The sequence below is a fragment of the Sinocyclocheilus grahami genome, unplaced genomic scaffold (assembly GCF_001515645.1).
Source record: "Sinocyclocheilus grahami isolate Dianchi unplaced genomic scaffold, SAMN03320097.WGS_v1.1 scaffold73.1, whole genome shotgun sequence".
Classification (NCBI taxonomy): domain Eukaryota; kingdom Metazoa; phylum Chordata; class Actinopteri; order Cypriniformes; family Cyprinidae; genus Sinocyclocheilus; species Sinocyclocheilus grahami.
Window position 1 is genome coordinate 1,045,257 of NW_015505252.1, and position 22,177 is coordinate 1,067,433.

Consider the following 22,177-nt stretch of genomic DNA (forward strand, 5'->3'; position numbering starts at 1 on the left):
TGTATATATATATATATATATATATATATATATATATAGTTTTTAATTACACAATTTTTTTTAATAATATTTAATTTTTAAAACTTCTCTTGTCATTTTTCTCTAATCTCAGCACAATGCATTGTGGAATTGCCTTCAAGAAGGATGCATGTCATTCTGCCTTTGAATTTTTGCCAAAACAAGATATCTTAACATATTTCTGAACAGTCTTAGTCAGTGCAGCATCGCCTTTGAATGCAGTTTCTCTGCTGTGACTCTTGATCTCGTAGCCAGATGTGCAGATTACGATCTTATACGTCTGAAAATCTGCGAGGCACAATAAAGTCAGCAGTGCTGCGACAGCGTGGTTCATCACTGTGACATGCTGTTGTGATTTCTTGCTGATGCTGTGACAGACGAGACGAATACACTCTCAAGAAATGATTTCAAGAAAGGCTTTGTGGTTCTAACTCTCTCTCTCTGTCTTTCTCTCTCAGTTTGTTTGCTCTGCTGTCAAAGAAGCACAATAAAGTTCTGGAGCAGGCGACCCAGTCCTTGCGTGGGCCTCTGGGAGCAGACGACACGGCCGTTCTGCCCGACTATGTGAGTCAATCCTTCAAAATTCAAAATTCACAAAAAATCTTCAGTTCAGTTTGTTTTCAAAATGTAATCTTATAAAGTCCTAAATAGTTATAACAAAAGTCTTAATTTTAATTTTAAAAGGTCTTAAATTTGGAGCTGGAAAAAAGCTGGTTTTGCGATACAACTTAATATGATTATTAAATGTCAAATTTCTATGATTTATTGAAAAAATTTGTGAAAATGAACCACCATTGCACATCCTACAGGCTCATGGTTTCACAAACAGTTGGCGATCAATGTATACTGCGCATTTATGCCAAAAGAAATTGCTTATGATTTACTGTTGATCAATTATGATAATGTTTACTTTACAGTGTTAATATTGAAATATGTTTTAGATGGTTGTAAGAGTGCATAGTTTATCTCCCTCGTCTGTTTGAATAAATTAAAAAATTTAGTTTTAAACAGATTTTCTTGTTTATAATTAAAAGTCCTGCATTATTTTCTGGTTATTATTGATATATCAGTTACACAATAAACTATATTTTGTAATTTATTCAGTGTTTAAATAATTCCATAATTATTAAAAAATACAATTTGAAGCAGAAGTAGTTATAAACCTAGTGTACTTTTTATTTGTCTTCAAATACATGAAATGCATTGGCTTGTGAATGTAAAAATGTGTAAATAAATGTAAAATATGATTATGTATATTTTTAAATAATATTAGTAATGAGTAATAATATTAATTAAATTATTATTATTATTATTTTTATTAATTATCAACTCTATTCTATTTCTATTCTACCTACTTGTTTTCTTTTGAATTATTATTAAAAAAATAAAAATAAACTAGCTCTAGATATGCTATTTTCCTTCTATTTTTTATTTCCTTATTTTTTTATTCTTAAAAATTTATTTTAAAAAATTGCTACGTGTACTGCGTTAGGCTAACCGAGACTTGTCACAGCACTTGCATATTATTTCTCTTTTGTTGGTTTGGTTGCTTCCATTGTCCTCATTTGTAAGTCGCTTTGAATAAAAGCATTTGCTAAATGACTAAATGTAAATGTAAATTTTTAATGAATGAATTAAGAATTTAGTGCTTTACTATGTACTGCTGAACCTAATAATTAGGGATGCCCCGATACCACTTTTTCCAGTACTTGGCGATACCGATATTTTTATTGCCTTTTGTACATTTTTTAAATATTGGGTACAGAAACCAAGAGTATGTATAATGTTAGTTGGTTAACTTCATTTATCAACTAGAGACAGTCAAACCAAAATTTGTTCAGACACCTTCAACATTTCTCACATTATCACAGTTTATTCGCTATAGTTTAGAAAATGGTAATAAAATATGACAAGAACTCAGTTAAACTGTCAGAACAAATTCAGCTTGATAATGTCAGATAACTTTGATAGAAAGGTATGTAATGAATTACAATAAACCAAAAATTATTCAGACGGCTGTTAGTATGACAGTATTTACACAACTATCATTACGTAGTCGGGTGACCCTTAGCCTTAACAACAGCTTGTAGTCTCCTGGGCATGCTGTCACCCAGCTTCATGCAAACCTCAACTTCAATTTTTTTCGGTCTGAATATTTTTTGGTCCCAAATTTGTATCAGTTTTACTGGTAGTCCACTGTATGAAGTATAATTTGTCACTGTTTACTTTATTTTGCTATCCTCACTTACATAAATGAATTATAGTGTCCTGCATCCACTAGTAAAAAAATATCAAAAATTATATCTGGTCTCTGAATAATTTTTGGTTTGACTGCATATCCTTCGGTTATTTTCACACTTAATTATGCCCATTAAAATGTATTTTACAAGTTTTTGATACTTGCACTGTTAAATTTTTTTCTTTGTTACATCCTTAATTTAATAGGATTAGAGTTGCTCCATTGCAGAGGCTCAGTACTGTAATCACGCGCTTTGCTGTAATAATGCAGGGAACCACTCGTTATAAATCTCCTAACTGTGATATTTTCAGAAATAGAAGTCGCGTTTTTTGCTTATGATTTACTGTTGATCAATTATGATAATGTTTACTTTACAGTGTTAATATTGAAATATGTTTTAGATGGTTGTAAGAGTGCATAGTTTATCTCCCTCGTCTGTTTGAATAAATTAAAAAATTTAGTTTTAAACAGATTTTCTTGTTTATAATTAAAAGTCCTGCATTATTTTCTGGTTATTATTGATATATCAGTTACACAATAAACTATATTTTGTAATTTATTCAGTGTTTAAATAATTCCATAATTATTAAAAAATACAATTTGAAGCAGAAGTAGTTATAAACCTAGTGTACTTTTTATTTGTCTTCAAATACATGAAATGCATTGGCTTGTGAATGTAAAAATGTGTAAATAAATGTAAAATATGATTATGTATATTTTTAAATAATATTAGTAATGAGTAATAATATTAATTAAATTATTATTATTATTATTTTTATTAATTATCAACTCTATTCTATTTCTATTCTACCTACTTGTTTTCTTTTGAATTATTATTAAAAAAATAAAAATAAACTAGCTCTAGATATGCTATTTTCCTTCTATTTTTTATTTCCTTATTTTTTTATTCTTAAAAATTTATTTTAAAAAATTGCTACGTGTACTGCGTTAGGCTAACCGAGACTTGTCACAGCACTTGCATATTATTTCTCTTTTGTTGGTTTGGTTGCTTCCATTGTCCTCATTTGTAAGTCGCTTTGAATAAAAGCATTTGCTAAATGACTAAATGTAAATGTAAATTTTTAATGAATGAATTAAGAATTTAGTGCTTTACTATGTACTGCTGAACCTAATAATTAGGGATGCCCCGATACCACTTTTTCCAGTACTTGGCGATACCGATATTTTTATTGCCTTTTGTACATTTTTTAAATATTGGGTACAGAAACCAAGAGTATGTATAATGTTAGTTGGTTAACTTCATTTATCAACTAGAGACAGTCAAACCAAAATTTGTTCAGACACCTTCAACATTTCTCACATTATCACAGTTTATTCGCTATAGTTTAGAAAATGGTAATAAAATATGACAAGAACTCAGTTAAACTGTCAGAACAAATTCAGCTTGATAATGTCAGATAACTTTGATAGAAAGGTATGTAATGAATTACAATAAACCAAAAATTATTCAGACGGCTGTTAGTATGACAGTATTTACACAACTATCATTACGTAGTCGGGTGACCCTTAGCCTTAACAACAGCTTGTAGTCTCCTGGGCATGCTGTCACCCAGCTTCATGCAAACCTCAACTTCAATTTTTTTCGGTCTGAATATTTTTTGGTCCCAAATTTGTATCAGTTTTACTGGTAGTCCACTGTATGAAGTATAATTTGTCACTGTTTACTTTATTTTGCTATCCTCACTTACATAAATGAATTATAGTGTCCTGCATCCACTAGTAAAAAAATATCAAAAATTATATCTGGTCTCTGAATAATTTTTGGTTTGACTGCATATCCTTCGGTTATTTTCACACTTAATTATGCCCATTAAAATGTATTTTACAAGTTTTTGATACTTTCACTGTTAAATTTTTTTCTTTGTTACATCCTTAATTTAATAGGATTAGAGTTGCTCCATTGCAGAGGCTCAGTACTGTAATCACGCGCTTTGCTGTAATAATGCAGGGAACAAGGCTGCCAGATTCACTTTCGCCAGAAAGCCGTGAATGCCTACGGTTGAAAATAAATGATGTTTATAGTGAATGCCTCTATAAATGGTCTTATTTTTAACTTGTGCATTGTTTTACTTACTTGTTTTTGACATATCCGACCGAACTACAAACTTTCCAGTGATGTCTGTGAGAAAGAGATATTCACTCGACAAGCTCGCGCATCTGCGCCGCCACGTGCTCAATCACTCAGCGTGCTTTGCTCATCAGCTCACGCACATCCGCTATACAGTCAATACTGAATGCTTAACATTATATTCATTGTATACATATATTTCGTAGATATCCTTAATCTCTAATAACTCCATTCTGCAGTCTGTTGTTCTGTTGTCGGTGTTTCTTTGTCTGAATATGGCACTTATCACATGCTGTGTGGTATCGGCGTTTGGTATCGGGGCATTTTAACGAGTACGAGTATGAGTACAGGAGCTCAGTATCGTGCATCCCTACTAATAATTGTGCCACCACAAGCATTCAGAAGTTATTGAGTAAAAGTAGTAGTTAATAAGAAGAACTATTTTAAATGAGTAGGATTGAATGATTAATTTTAAAAATATATATATAAAAATGAAAATATTTGTGTATATATCCCTTTATTAAATGTTTCAAATTAGGAGCACACGTGCTCCTTGGAGACAGGTAAGCATCAAACCCTGCCGATACATGTTTGCTTGGCCTCTGCATGTGATTGGATCATCGGATGTTAATACCAGTTGTAAACAGCAAACTTGACACGATCTTAGAGTTTTGTTAGTGCTACATCTGCATAAAGACATGCCCAAATGTGTGCGTGTCTCCAGACAGCAGACAGTCCTTCTAGACATAAAGACACATAGTAGACATAAAGGAAGGGCAGGGCTTGGAGGAAAGGGGGAGGGGCTGTTTGTGCAGGTCATTTAGGTCAGTAGGTTTGACCCTAGAGGGCAGCAGCCAACCTGCTCTGATGCTCCCTAGAGAGGAGGTGGGGTGTGTGGGACAATAGGGATGTAAATGACGTGTGTGAGATGATGGGGAGTGTGTGTGTGTGTGTGTGTTTGCTCCACAAACAGCCTGAGGCCGGAGCCTTGCAGATGTCTGCTGTGTGTCTGGGTGGGTCAGACTGCTGTCTGCTGTCCTGATTAAGCCCCGCACCCCTGCTTTGTGTCTCTCTCTCCTTCCATACACATCTACTCCTCTTCGTCTGTCCATCTGTCTGAATATCTTCACTCCCTCTTCCAGCAGTTTCCACCGCACTTCCACTCAATGCTGACACTGCATAACCTACCCACTAAAAACAAGCAGTGCATTGCAGTCCTCATTTACAAGTCTTATTCCTGGTTTTTGAGAGCATATTTCAACACACAGAGTCATTTGATTCAGCATCTTTATGCTATCTTGAATCATTCAGAAGTTCTTAAAATATAATTCATTGTAATAAAATATTATCAAATACATGGTTTAAAAAAAAAAAAAAGGTTTTAAAAAAATGGTTTTACAAATGTTTTTTCTTGTTATTGTTATTATTATAATGTTTTTGTTTTTCATTAATATAATAATAATAATGCTTCTAGATCTCTAATGAAGCTTTAAAAGTTATTTAAAAGAGTAAAATTCATACTAATCAATTAAACTATTCATTTGTTTATTGTTAATATGGCATCACAAGCTCTGAATCATCCATAAGTTAATTGAGTAAAATTTGTAGTTATTTAAATTATAAATAATAATAAATAATGATAAATATAGTAATCATGATAAGTAAATAATAATAATAATAATAACATCAACAACAATAATAATGCCATGAAGACCTGTAATGAAGCTTTAGAAGTTATTTAAACAAATAGTTCATACTAATAAATTACTTTTTATATTTAAAAATATAAAAATGTTATTTAAATTATATATATATATACAGTGGGGAAAAAAAGTATTTAGTCAGCCACCAATTGTGCAAGTTCTCCCACTTAAAAAGATGAGAGAGGCCTGTAATTTTCATCATAGCTATACCTCAACATTTTATAAATAAATCCTATTTAAAAAAAAAAATTTTTTATAGATGGACATACAAAGTAAAGTGATTAAATAGCTGTGCAGTGTGACTATTAGAATCAGACAAGTAGAGCATTGGTCCATTAAATGCACATGGCATTGAGTGTCATTATTGCACTTATGGAAGCAAATTTTTATTTTTTTGGCCCTTTGAGTTGTTGTTGTGTAAAGTGGACTTTGTGAGGACATTATCCCAGCAGCAGCTTTAAGAGACCCGTGCATTGCCAGTTTTCCCAGAACCGCCTTTTCTTCAGTCTTGGCATGATTGGACTCCGGCTCTGGGGGGCTCCGTTTCTCAGACTTTTATGGGAAGGATGTCCTAAACTGCAGTTATCAAGCACCAGTTTAGACTACATTTGATTTTGTAAGCCTTTCCTCTGTCATATCTTATAAGACAAACAACATTCGCGCGCACACTGTTTTCGTCTGCTGTCACTGTTATCGCCATGGGATTTCCTTCATTCTATGGGAACCGATGTAGATGTGTGTCTGTACATACAGAGCTTTTATAACATCTGATGAAACGGATATCGCCAGCTCTGGATGAGCTGTGCTCAGAAACATAAAGCAGTCGACATGCACAGAGATATCAGCTCGAGATTAATTCACTATTAGTAACTTGAAGCCGTTTCTGCTTGAAAAACGAAATTATTTTTGGTGTTCTTTACTTGACAGAAAAATAAATAAATAAATTCCTGAAATCTTCTACAAGCCTGAGAAATGTCTGTCGAGACTTCTGGGCCATATTCACTGGATATTAAACATGTATTCAGATATTTATTTATATCTGAGTGACTCAGTAATTGCTGTAAATCTAAATGAGTTATAAGCTGTGATTGTAATGATCACATAAACCCATGTGACATCATTTCTGTGCACCACATGTGTTAGATGTGTTTGCACATTATTGTGTAAATGTGTGTGCGTTTAATGGCTCTCAGTGTTAATTAGAATTGCAGCACATATGTGGCGTCTCGTCATGTTCCTCTGGGTCTCATTGATGCCCTGCGGTTTCCATCAGTGCTGGGATGTTTCACACTTCTGTACCAGTGTTATTATTGTATCATTAAGATACTTTTACAGTTTTTATTAATATTTCGAATTAGTAAATCATATTTTGAATTTTTCTTTTATTTCAAGTGAAAATGTGAAATGTTGCCCTGGCAGTTAGCTGAAATAAAGTTTTATTTAAAACATGTTTATTTTATTTCAAGGAGCAATTTTTTAATGATTTTTAGTTTCAGTTTTAGACACTTTCTCTGTCTCTCTGTAGGTTTCACTTGTATCATTCTGTATCATTGTTATTTTAGTGTCATTGAGATACTATTATTGTTTTCATTAATGTTATTTTATTAATAATCTTTCATATGTATTCATATTCATATGAATTAGTTTGTATTTTTATGTTAAATATATTTTTTTATATCTTGAATTTGTTTTTATTTTATGTTTTCATATTAATTTAAAAGTTTTAGTCATTTTGTTGCAGTTTTTTATTTTTTTTATAATTTTAGTTTTGCTTTTACCTCTAATAATTGTGATCTGTACAAAGAGAGTCAGTCTGCTGGCGCTGCTCTCTGTGCCGTGATTATGGGATGTCTCTGTGACTTAATACAGGTCAGAAAATGACCCATTTACCGTCTCCCTAAAGACACAGTCTTTCTGCTCATCGCTTCCTCTGCCCTTCTTTTCCTCTCCATCTGTCTCCTCACGATTGTGTGATGCCCGTCTCATCTCTCGTTTAAAGGCTCTTTTGATAGCCACGGCAGCAGCTGGAGTGTTTACAGACGGGTGACGCTGAGGCCGTTTTCTTGAACGCAGAACAGTTCTCGTCCTTCAAAATGCAATATGTAATCCAGCTGATCATAATGCGTCAACCCGGGTAGTGTAAATCAGAAGAGCCGTGTTCAAATCTCAGCAAAGCACCAAAAGATTCGCTTTGTTTCTGATTCACCTTGAAGATGAATCTCCATTTGTTCTGTGATTTACCTGAGTGTTGCCATGCCGACCGTTCATGTTTCTCTCGGCTGATTTTCTTGCCCTGACCTTTGCCCCCTGACCTCTGTTTGAGAGTGTAAGGGCCTGTAACCATGGAGATGTGAGTTTGCCTCTTTCTGGCTTAGACAGTATTGACATCACAGTCATTAGCTGATCATTAGACCACACACACACACACTCATGCACGTATGCACACAGACATCTCTCTCACTGGATGACTAATGACTGTCTGGAACTGGATGCATGTGCACTTCCTGTTCATTTCTGTCTGTTTCTCAATGCACGCACACTTGATTTCAATTTCAAAACCATCTTTCCCTGCAGTGCTGCTTTAGCGTCATTGAGATACTATTATATTTTAGAGTGTTTTTGTTTTTATATTTTTATAAAAAATAAAATAAACAATTTCCCATTTAAATAAATGTTTTAGTAATGTTGTGTGTTTTTGTCATTTTATAAGTTTTTGTTTCTTTTTAATATGCCTGTATAGTTTTATTATTTTTATTTCAGTTGAATGGAGTGGAAATGAGAAATGTTGCCTTGGCAATCAGCTGAAATAAAATAAGTAATTTTTTTTTCATATTTTGTTTTATTTTATTTAACCTTTATTTTATTTCAACTAATAATTTTTTTTTATGGTTTTAGCTTTAGTTAACAATAATATCCCAGTTTCTCTGACTCTATATTGGCTTGATTGGACTGATTCAAATAAAAATGGAGCTACAGCCCATTTTTTACATGTTTCAATTGAATTCAAGCATCAAATTGTGATATAATACAGCAGAAGTAACTGGATAACTGTTTAACACAATTTTTGTATTCATTACCATTCAAAAGTTTGGGTTCAGTAAGATTTTGTGTCTCTTCTGCTCACAGAGGCTGCATTGAATTGATCAAAAATACAGATAAAATTGTGAAATATTATTACAATTTAAAATAAATGTTTTGAATATATAGTAAAATGTAATTTATTTCTGTGATGCCCAGCTGAATTTTCAGCATCATTACTCAGTCTTCAGTGTCACATGATTCTTCAGAAATCATTCTAATATGCTGATTTGCTGCTCAAGAAACTTTTATGATTATTATTAACGCTGGTAACAGTTGTGCTGCCCAATATTTTGTGGAAACTGTGATTGAGTATTATTTAATGAATAGAAAGTTCAAAAGAACAGCATTTATTTGAAATAGAATTCTTTTGAAACATTTAAATGTCCTTACTGTCACTTTTGATCAATTTACTGCGCCCTTGCTGAATATAAATATTAATTTCTTTCCAAAAAGCAGTTGACCCCAAAATTTTGAACAGTATAGTTCTGTAGTATAGTCTGTACAGATAGATAAAAAAATCAGACTGATATTAGCCAACGCTGATATATGTAACCTTGCTGATGACGCACAGCAAGTCTGTGTGTAGATGATTAGACTAGATGATTAGAAGAGCCTTAAATTAGTTACTGCAGCTCTTTGAGTCTGAAGGTGTGTGTGTGTTTTTATGTGTAGGATTTGTTAAAAATTCGTCTGCCTTTCCACACAGTCAGGTTGTTCACACATTAACATCTGACCTGAATTCCCCTCTCTTTCTGTGTGTGTGTGTGTGTGTGTGTAATCTCATTAGTCTGTACTGTAGAGCAGATCCTCTCATCCCTAATTCACTCCTACGTTCTTCTCGTCTAATTATCACTCCCTGTTTCTGTCTAGACACCTCCAGCTTCTTTCTAGGTTGTAGTTTGATCTGGTTTCCCAGTGCTTCTTCACTGGCTTTGCTTCACAGCCCACATTTTACTCTGAACATCACTTAGCGACGTCGTTTAGCCGTTTGAACGGACCTGCGACCTGTTTGTTTGCGAATCTAAGGTCTAGACGAGTATTTCCAGGTCTGGTCTGATTTCGTCCTGCGTGTTTGTTTCATAAGTATCTACTTAAGTTCGGTTAATAACGGTGGCGACGGTCTCCCACCCCGTTAATATTCCCAACTGCTGCGTCCGCAGATCTTTTCCGACATGTAGGGGGTCGTCATGGGAACCGGGGCAGGAATTTTCTCCGTCTGTTGGTAGGGGAAGGTGTGAGGAACACGACCCAGAGCGGGGGCTTTCGTCTGGGCTGATTTCATCAACGCAACAACAGCAAACTCAACATTCAGACCATTGAAATAAATCCGAATGAGATTATAATGTGAATTGTCTTTTGTTCTTTCCGTTTTTGTATTTTAATTTATGTATTTTGTTTGGTGCAACTCATCCCTAGTTTTAAGGCCAGAAGTATTGTAAGCCCTCTGTACTTGATACAGGTTTTTCAGGAAACCTGTTTGGAAACAGTCATTATTTTTGCAGTTCTGTTTGCTGCAACTGTAGGCGCCAGAGTTACATATTTCAGCTTTAATGCCTTAGCATTGTTGTCTTATTTTTCTCGGTTTAATTTCTTTTCTCTCCCTCTTATTTTTTCTTTAGTTTTTTTGTAGATCTTTTCTTTTAATTTTTCTTTTATTAATTTTTCTTTCTCGTTTTTTCCCCTTTTTTTCTTTTATTTTTTCGTTTTAATTCTTTCTTTCCGTCTTTTTCTTTCTTGACACTTAATTTACTTTTCTATTTTATTTTCATCTATTTTATTTGTTTATTTTTCTTTTCTTTTTCTTTTTCTTTTTCTTTACCTTTTATCTGTTTTCTTTTGTTTCTTTTCTTTTTCATTTCTTTTGCTTTTATTTTTCCTTTTCTTTCTCTTTTCCTTTTTCTATTTTTCTATTTGTTTTATTTTCTTCTATTTTGTGTAATTTTAATCATATATATTTCTTTTTTTACCTTTCTTTCTTTCATTTTTTTCTTTTCCTTTTATAATATTTTCTTTTTTCTTTTTCTTTTCTTTTCTTTTTTTTCTTTTCTTCTCTGCTTTACTCTCTTTTCTTTCTTTCTTTCTTTCTTTTTCAGATCTCAAAATGGCCTGAGATCTCTTGAAATGTCTGTCATTCTTGACATTTATATTTACTTTTGTTTGAACTTCAACTCATCCCTAATTTTAAGGCTAGAAGTATTGCAAGTGCTCTGTACTTGATGCTGGTTTTTCAGGGAACCTGTTTGAAAACAGTCATTATTTTTGCAGTTCTTCTTGCTGCCACTAGAGGCACCAAAATAACACACTTCTGCTTTAATGCAGCAACACTGGGGTCAAGGTTTCCATGGAGAGCTGATATAAGAGTATGTTTTCTTTGTCTTGCATCATGCGTTGGGGTCAGATTTTGCCTTTAATTGTGACCCGAGATCAAGAATGGTGTTTTTTCTGTCTCCAGTGTTCAGGTATTAACAGATGGTAGCGTATGGGGACACTGAAGGCAGTTTACTTGTGTGTGTGTGTGTGTGTGTGTTTCCAGAGGAATTAATCTGCGTGCGTCTCAGACAGCGCACTAACCGCAGTAATCATGGAGCAGGTTTACAAGGCCACCATCTTGCCAAATCCTGGTGTCTTTGCAGTAAAGCCGTCGTTCTGCTGGCGTTTGCCCGTCGCTGGTGCTGCTGCGAGACTCATTCAGTCTGAAGTGTTTTACTCATGTACTGTATGTCTCTGACTCTGGAGCTGAAGTCTTTAACCTGCGGCGTCTTTTCTTGCTTCCACTGGAAGCACAATGTAAAATCTGATCTGGATGTTTGTCAGATCTCTTTTGCACCAGCATGAACCGGGTGCTGGTTCAGAGTTGGTTCGACTGGCGAGCCTTCTAAGAACCCCTTTGCCTTTCCACGGGCTTGTTTGTCAGTCATTGAAGCGAAATCCATAAAGTTCTGTATTTTTGTACATTCCCAGGCTCTTTTTCAAGCTTTCCTGATCTGTCATTTCCTAAAATCACTTCAGTTAGCATCCACTCAAAGAGCGTTTGATGTGTGTGTGTGTGTGTGTGTTGCTATGGAAACCAGTTTGCACATTCTGTTCCATTGACTTGCTTTTGTCCAGAGAGATTTGTAGCTCAGAAACAGGAACGGGTGAATAACATGAAGAGGAGGCCGATGGCTGCAGGCAGAGAGTCTGTAGAGGAGGACAGTGGGAGAAAGGGAAATGAGAAGGTCAAAGGTCAGAGACTGAAGGCTCTTCAGAAACGTGACATGCTGCAGTACATGAGTCTTTGTCTCAAAAGAATAAAAAAGCATGCTTTTCAATCATTCAGTTGTCAAATGCATTGTGTCACTGAAGAGAAGAATCTTTGCTAACACTTAATGTATATAAAATAAGTTGTAAAGATATTTTCTTCTTTATAAATAACAGGTGCCAGAGCTATAATACATAATACCCGTTTATGTTCAAATGTTTAAACAGTATAATGACATATTATGTTGTGCGTTTTAGAATTACACTCTTTGAAGCAGTGACTATGAATCACTTAGTATCTCTTTTCTTTCTCTTCTTTTCTTTTCTTTTCTATTTTTTTTTAAAAATTCTTTCTCTTTTTCTGGATCTCTTTTTCTTTTTCCCTTTTTTCTTTTTCTTGTTATTTTTTTCTTTTAATTAGTTTTTACTTTATTATTAATTATTTGTTAATTTTTAATATTTATTTATATTTATATACGTTCTTTCTCTTTGCTTTTCTTATTTGTTTTCTTTTTATTCTTTTCTTTTTTCTTTTTACATTTTTTCATTTCGTTTTATATTTTATATATAATTTTTATAGTATATAATATACTTTTATTTTTATAAAATATAATGCTTTACAATCACAATTAGCCCTGTTTTAACCCCAGGTTAAGGCGAATATCTGTGTGTGTGATTTTTCTGGTTTGCATTGAACAAACTGCTGATGTAAAGACTGGTGGTCACACAGTGACTCCAGACTCTCTGTAAAGGCTGATAACAACACACACACACACACACACACACGTGTGTGTGACCTAGAAAAAGTATTACGGCCCAGACTGCAGCAGAGCACAGGGAAACGATAACCCATTTAACACACACACACAGTGTGCTGTACTCGGCCTTAATAAACAGCATGTTTGGCCATCAAAGTTTGTGGTTTATGTTCAGCAACATTTATTAATGTTTTTGAAAGAAGTCTCTTCTGCTCACCAAGGCTGCATTTATTTGATCAAAAATACAGTAATATTGTGAAATATTATTACGGTTTAAAATAGCTGTTTTCTATGTGAATATATAGTGAAAAGTAATCTATTGCTGTGATCAAAGCTGCATTTTCAGCATCATGACTCTGTTTCTCCCTCAGGCTCAGGATCTGAACGTCATCGAGGAGGTGATCAGAATGATGCTGGAGATTATAAACTCCTGTTTGAGTAACTCGCTCCATCACAACCCAAACCTGCTGTACGCGCTGCTCTACAAGCGGGAGCTCTTCGAGCAGTTCAGATCGCATCCGTCCTTCCAGGATATCATGCAGAACCTCGACACGGTGAGACATGACTCTGTGTTCCTGCTCTCTTCCAAGTACTCTAGTGTCTACATATACAGCTGCCTTCTAAGGCCACATCCTAACTGAAACGGAACCTTACAAGTTACTGATTTGAAATATTCTCCATAGGCAGCAACTCTGTTAATGTTAATTCACATGAGCCACACAAATAATGAAGAATAAATATGCAAAGCATACAAACTCACAGTTGATGCTAGTTAAGTGTAACATTGATGACTCTGTGTTCCTGCTCTCTTCCAAGTACTCTAGTGTCTACATATACAGCTGCCTTCTAAGGCCACATCCTAACTGAAACGGAACCTTACAAGTTACTGATTTGAAATATTCTCCATAGGCAGCAACTCTGTTAATGTTAATTCACATGAGCCACACAAATAATGAAGAATAAATATACAAAGCATACAAACTCACAGTTGATGCTAGTTAAGTGTAACATTGACGTGACATTGATAAAAGTATTAAATATATTATGTAATATATTTGTACATTAAAATAATATATAAAATATTATATTTAAAATCTCTATTTGTTTTAATCTATTAAAAAGTATAAAAACTAATTTTATATATAAAATGCATAATGTAATTGTTTAAAATTATATATGAAAATAAATTGTTACCATGGTAAAAAATTTTAATAATAATTTTATTAATGAATAATCAGCAAAATAAATATTTCTAAACCAACGTGTTTTGCAATATTTAATTTAAAAAAGAAAACACTTCACACAGTAGAAATAGATTAATATAGTGAGTTGTTTTTATATTATATATTTGTTATTTATTTATAATTTTTTTTATATGAACATAACAATTATAAATAAAATTATGCTTTATCTATTAAAAATTATTTATAAGAAATGTATATATGCAATCAGTATTTTAAGCAATTAAAAATAAATCTAAATTCTCAAATCTAAAAATGTATTCAAAATATATGTAATTCATAGTTTAAAATCTAAAATTAAATTAATGTATAAACATGAATTAAAAATGATCTATAAAAATGTATTTATGAATTATTTAAAAAAACTAAATAAATGGTGTTTTATTCTACTAAATATTATATATAAACACTAAAATCCTTGTTTTAATGAGCACAAAACACATATATTGAGTGAAATAGTTGTTTAAGGAGATGGAACTGTTTTGTATTCATACCTTTTAGCTATGAATAAAACATAGTTAAACACTCTGCATTGTGGGATTGTGTCATCTGCGAAGTATACCTGCAATACTGCTTTTGAATTTGTTAAAAACAATGTATCTTTTAACAACAACAAACGGTTAAAAAAAACCTACCATTGTACTCCATCAAACATGCTTAAATATGATGCTTGAAATGTATATGTTGTGGCTACAGAGAGATGAAGAGGCAGAAACACAGAGATGATGCAGTTGTGTTGCCCCTGTGTGTGTGTGTGTGTGTGTGTGTGTGTGTGTGTGTGTCACTCTGCATTGTGGGATTGTGTCATCTGCGAAGTATACCTGCAATACTGCTTTTGAATTTGTTAAAAACAATGTATCTTTTAACAACAACAAACGGTTAAAAAAAACCTACCATTGTACTCTACCATCTGTTACCATCACTGTACCGTTGTACTGCCACAGTACTGTGCTTATGATGCCTAAATATGTTGCCTAGGTAGGCAGCTCACTGGACAGGAACAGAGCTTTCGCTTTTGCTTAGAAGCATTGTTCTCGTATCGGTGTAATTCAAAACAAAGCCCTCAGTGCAAACGTTCGTATGCTGTAGATGCAGAGATTTGCACTGGACCTGCTGCAGTTATATTGTGCTGTAGTAGCCCAGGGGGGTTCTGGGTAATCTACAGAAGTCAGGAAGTAAATTCCCTGTTTAAACGCACACACTGGTGCATTAATGTTTCATGACTCACTGCAGCCTTAAACACACACCGCAGAATAAAATACACCCGCAGATCGCTTGAAATATTCATCCAAAACCCGAGAGAGGCTGAATGAATAGAATACTAGTATACTGTACACTATGTACTATATACTGCATACTGAAGAAGATAGAATGTGAAATTTCCAAAATTCAGAAATTGAAAGTGAGTATTACAAACAGTATAATACACTGACATTGTCGGCATCCAAATGTGTCAGAAATATATACAGTATTTGTTATACAGTATACAGTGTAATACATATACGAAGATCACAGTTGATTCCTGTAGAATTTGACATTGGCATGTTGCTAAGATATTTTGATATTTAAAAATATTATATATAATATATTAATGAGCACAAATGTGCAATCAAAAGCGCAATTAATATTAAATAATATAATAAAAGTAATATTAGTATATAATATAAAAAAATAAAGAAATTATATCTATATGTATAATATTGATATAATGATATGTTTCATATTAAAATGTTGCATGTAAAATTTATATTTTCATTGATTAAAATGATATATGAAAATAAATGTATATTTATATAAAGTGATGTTTTATTTAATAAAAAAAAATGTAATCCATATTTTAATTAGCGCAAAACACAATTAATATGATTAATATAATAATAAAGCTATTAATATATATATAACTAATACTTTTATGAATGAAATAGTTTTCAATTGATCAAAAATGGTATATAAAACCTAATTTATATATAAATTAATATTCTAATGTTAATATACATTACATTTTATATATAAAAATGTATATTTTTAAGCAATTAAAAATGAAACTTACATTATAAATAGATAATCAATATGCTGTAATTTTATCCAAATGTCACTCAAATGACACTCAGATGAGTCCAGATGTTAAAACGTCATTTGATGGTTTTTTATTTTTTTATTCATTCATCACTCTTGAGCTTGAAGGTCAAGTCACACAGTGCATTGTGGGATGTCGTATCCCACACACTGTGCAAACATCATTATTTCAGTGTTTACTGCATTCCTGTCATTGCACTGATGTTGTGGCATTGACTGTGTGTGTATATATATGTGTGTATGTGTGGCAGGTGATTGGATTCTTCAGCCAGCGACTGGAGCAGGCAGGAAGTGACCTGTCAGTGGAGAGAGTTCAAGAGGTCATCAAGAAAGGTGCGGCGGCCCTCCCTAAAGAGCGTCTGAAGGTAAGCACACAGATATTAGTGTTTAATACATTCACAACTTCACAGAAACACTCTAAGCCAACAAACGCTGTCTATCTGGCGTCATCGACCCGCTTTCCACCACTCCACCCGTCTGACCTCTCCACTCTGATATTTGTTCCATTTTCAAAACAAAATATCTGGCTGCATCTAAATATGGAACCGTGACATTTCACTTCCTCCTAGAGAGAGGAAAACAAATTCTTTTAAGACACGTTGGATTAATAATTCACCATCTGACTGTATCACACAACTGCCATCTGTGCACACTTACATCAGGTGTTACCATGGTAAAAATTATTAATAATGATTTTATAAATAAATCAGCAAGATTTCTGAACAACCTTGTGTTTTGCAATATTCCATTGAAACAAAAACACAACACAGTAGTAGATTAATTAATTTAGCGAGTGAAAAAAGTTAATTTGCATTTTTAGTCCTTAAAAAAAAACTTTTTAGAGAATGTATATGTATATATATATATATATATATATATATACAGTGGGTACGGAAAGTATTCAGACAATATATATATATATATATATTATTAACAGATTAGAATATATAATTTTTTTAAAAATGTAATACTGCAGAACAAATATACATGTGTATACTATATTTATATATGGATTGTTAATTGATTGATTGATTTATTTATTTCAATTAAAATATTTTTTTGAGAAAAACTAATATATATATATATATATATATATATATATATATATGTACAGTGTATATATATTCTTTTAATTAAATCCTTCATGACATTGTTCATTTAGTAATTAATTAATATTTATCTATGCATTATATATGCTTTTTATTTTTGTTTTTCAATTAAAACATTTTTGAGAAAAACTAATAATTATTATATAAAGTTTTAAAAAGATAAAATAAAAAAATATATACACATACACATACGTGTATGTGTGTGTGTGTGTGTGTATATATATAGATAGATCGATAGATATGTGTGTGTGTAAATATGTACTTCTTCACAATAAAGTTAGAGTTAATGTTTTGGGTTCTTATTTGCCATTTGGCAGTGTTTGCTATATGTTGTACCTGCATGTTGGTGAATGAAGCTGTGCTTGATCTGATCAGCTGCAGGAAGGAGTTTGTCTGCAGCGAGTAGTGGGTGTCTCAACACGCAAGCGATCATGTTTGAGAGCAGGTTAGGCCTCGTCTTCATTATCACAAACGACTCCTTCAGGGCCATTCATTACGCTTTATAACACACGCGCTAATGACATCTGCAGAAGAACAGGAAATCACACAGATCTGTCTCTGATATACGGCCTGAAAGACCGGAATAAATCTCCGCCGAGCGTCTCGTTACTTCCCATCCTTACCCACAATCCCCTCTGATCGCCCTAAATCAGTGGAAAAGTGGCCGGTATGTGCCATTGGTCTGCTGTGTAATTGCGTGTTCTTTCACATGTTCAGTGTTTCGGATCTCACAGACGGCATCCATCATGTTAATGAGCAGATGAATGAGGACGAGGGCCGATAGAGATCGCTCATGGATGGGCTGATGGATATTGTCTGATCATCTCGGTGTGAACAGCATTATGAGGAGCTAGACGTTCTTGTCACTGGTTTACAGTGTATACAATGGTATACAACTTACTTGGTGTGGATGAAGAATAAGCGGCATTGTAGCAGAGAGACCAGATCTGTTTTCCAGTTACACTTGAGTGTGGCTGACTAGTTCATCTAGATTTCTTTGTGTTTAGTTTGGTGTTTCAAGCAGCTGTTTTCACAATAAAATCAGCCCAGATACGTTACGTCTTTGAATTCATCCCCTTTCAAACACATTCAGATGGGCGGCTTTGGCCTGTTTTTGAGCGTTCAACCTTCAGTGAAAAATATGTATATATCTGTAAACAAATTAGTCAAAAAAAATAAAAAGTATTTTTATATATGACATTTCTGTACCCCTCGCTTCTGAAATGATGGCTCCGCCCCTGTGTCAGTCACTGAATGTCATGGGAGAAACAGTCAGTATATACACACACACATAAAATATTAATTTGTAAAAAAAAATATAATTTTTTTTATAAGTATGTACTGTGTGTGTCGATTTGTCAAAAAAAATAGAAAATCTGTTTTTATAAGTTTATATAATTTACAAATACACTTAATTTTATAAATACATATTTTGGCAAATTTGTTTTTATAAAAATATACAATAATTTATGAGTACATAAATGCATATATGTGACCCTGAACCACAGAACCAGTCATAAACCAGTCATTTTTAAATACATCATACATCATCTGAAAGCTGAATAAATAAGCTTTCCATTGATATATGGTTTGTTAAGATAGGACAATATTTGAAAATCTGGAATCTGAGGGAGCAAAAAAATCTAAATATTGAGAAAATCACCTTTGAATTTGTCCAAATTAAGTTCTTACCAACGCATATTACTAATCAAAAATGAAGTTCTGATATATTTACGGTAGGAAATTTACAAAATATCTTCATGGAACATGATCTTTACTTAATATCCTAATGATTTTTGGCATAAAAGAAAAATCGATAATTTTGACCCATACAATGTATTTTTTGCTAATGCTACAAATATATATTTTAAATATATAATTATATATACTTTTCATATATACATATATTTACAAAAATGTTTTAATTATAAGTATAATTATGTTATACATTTTTCTATGAAAGCCTGTAAAATAATGACTGTCTGTGGGTTCTACTGTCTGCTGTTGACTTTAAAAAATGCATAGTCTTGCATCTCTAATTTCTGCTAGGTTTTCTCTAGTGGTTTATTGGCGTGTGTGTGCATTCCTATCCGTACGTTTTCAATTTATCTGTGTGTGTTGTGTTTGTGTCCTGGGCGTCCCCAGGACTGGGATTGAAAAATGATTGTCTAGACATCCAGACTCACGCGCTCACACACATACACACACTCACACACACTCACACACACACTCACACACACTCACACACACTCACACACACACACACACACACACACTCACACTCACTCAAGCATGCAGTGGGCAACTCTTATCAGAATCAGAGTCCCAAGAGAGCATCTGTGTGCTTGAGGGATGTTCCGTACCCTCGGCCCTGGTACAGACGGCCCTTATTCCACCACAAACACTCACACACACACACTCTCACACACACACACTCTCTCTCTCACACACACACACACACACACACACACAAACAAACAATGGAAGCGTGAAGGGCCAGACTGCCTGTCTGCGCAGAGCTCTACCTCTTTCTGTCTCTGCTGTTTTCTTTCTCTCTCCCTCTTCAGTGTTGAATAGGAGCAGCGACAGCCGTGTGTGACGTGGACGGAGTGACAGAGGCGGTGGAATTTGTTGTTTGGCTAGTGCTCTGTTGTGTGTGTGCTGCGCAGTGATAAGACAGAGACACCGTGGCTCCTGTGAGGGAGGGCCACATCAGCGTAACACACACTCAGACATGCTTTCATAAGACTTTTGGATGCATTTTGAAATACTCGCTCAGATATGACACTTAACTTGTCATGAAGGAGACTGCTTTCTCAATGAGGTTTTTTGGATGCTTTCTTAATGCATTTAAAAGCCTAATTATTTTGACATTCTTAATCTATGCTTCTAGGGTCATTTTGATTTAAATCAACCTAAAATTGGTTTAATTTCATAATAAATGTTTGAGATTGGTTAGATTTTTTTAATAAATGTCTCTTTTGCTCACCAAGGCTGCATTTATTTGATCAAAAATATATTTTAAAAAATTAAAATATTTTTACATTTTAAAATATATTTTCTCTATATGAATATATTTTATAAAATGTAATTTATTTCTGAGATCAAAACTGAATTTTCAGCATCATTACTCCAGTCTTCAGTGTCACATGATCCTTCAGAAATCATTCTGAAGAAACATTTCTGATTATTATCAATGTTGAAAACAATTGAGCTGCTTCATATTTTCTGGAATTTGTCAATCATTTTATTTTTCAGGATATTTGGTAAATAGAAAGTTCAAAAGAACAGCATTTATTTGAAATATAAATCTTTTATAACATTATAAATGTCTTTACTGTCACTTTTGATCAATTTAATGCATCCTTGATGAATACAAGTATTCATTTCTTTAAACAACAACAACAAAAAATCTTATTGACCCCAAACTTTTGAACAGTAGTCTAAATGATTCTGGTCTTTTATTTATTTACTTATTTTTATTTGCTAAATTTACCATTGCATGTTATTTTAAAGGGAAAAAAACAATCTTACATTCTAATCTAACAACTTGCCTGTGGAGCAACATTTTGACTCCATTATGGATGTGTAATATCCACTTTTGCAGAAATTCTTATCAGTATATGTCTTGAATCAGACACGAGTGAGTAACCCTCTCTCATTCTCTCAGCTCAAACAGAATGATTGTGTGTGTTTAATATATGAGCGTTTGCATTCTTACGTAAAATAATCAGTGTCCGTTTTCTCTCTCTCTCTCTGTGTGTGTGTGTGTGTGTGTGTGTGTGTGTGTGTGTGTGTGTGTGTTAGTGAAACGTCTCTGCTCTGAGGCTCTGACTGCTGCAAACCAGGGCCAAGCTGACTGGTGACCTTGGAGTGCAGCCAACCATGAGCCAATTCTGCCCGGGCACTGTCTGGCCCTTCTTTTCCCAGGAAACACTGGGGCCCCGCAGGGGGGGCATGTCTGTGTGTGTGTGTGTGTGTGTGTGTGTGTGTGTGTGTGTGTGTTTGAGAACAGAGAAGAGTTTAACGCAAGACTTCAGTTCAGAGAACATCTGAGAGTTTAAATAGCTCTGGGTTTACATCTGCCCTCAGTGGAACTCATGTGAATCCCAGCACCGCTTTATTTCCTCTTTAATGTTTTGATTCTTTTGAGTCACTTCATGATCATGGAGGTTTTATTTGTCTGAAGGTCATCAAACATGTTTACATTCTGTAGTGTGCCATAATTGAGAGAGAAACGAGTGGAAATAAGCAGAAAATTATGTAAATGGGACTTTATTTTGATTGGATTGTGATTTTGAAGATGTTTTGTTGCTACAAGTTGCAATTTAATTTTGTTATAATTTTTATTTTAATATATGATATTTATATATGTTCAATTGTATATATTATTTATAAAATTAAATGTATGTAATTTATAAATTAAAGTATGTGTGTATGTATGTGTATATATATATATATATATATATATATATATATATATACATTTTATCTTTATAAATAATATATTTTGAATTAATTAATATTTTATATTCAACATTATTAAATATTTTGTATTAGAATTTTTATATATATACATACACACACACACACACACACACACATATATATATATATTAAATA

General features: G+C 33.3%; 1 protein-coding gene across 1 annotated transcript in view; it reads left to right on the plus strand.

The window, feature by feature from the left end:
- Positions 1-22,177, plus strand: part of LOC107585686 (dymeclin-like) — an 80,261-nt gene that overhangs the window by 49,429 nt on the left and 8,655 nt on the right. Inside the window, exons 12-14 of the mRNA XM_016272815.1 lie at positions 477-582; positions 13,500-13,682; positions 16,697-16,810. Coding sequence (XP_016128301.1) covers positions 477-582; positions 13,500-13,682; positions 16,697-16,810 — 403 coding nt within the window. The remainder of the gene's footprint in view (positions 1-476; positions 583-13,499; positions 13,683-16,696; positions 16,811-22,177) is intronic.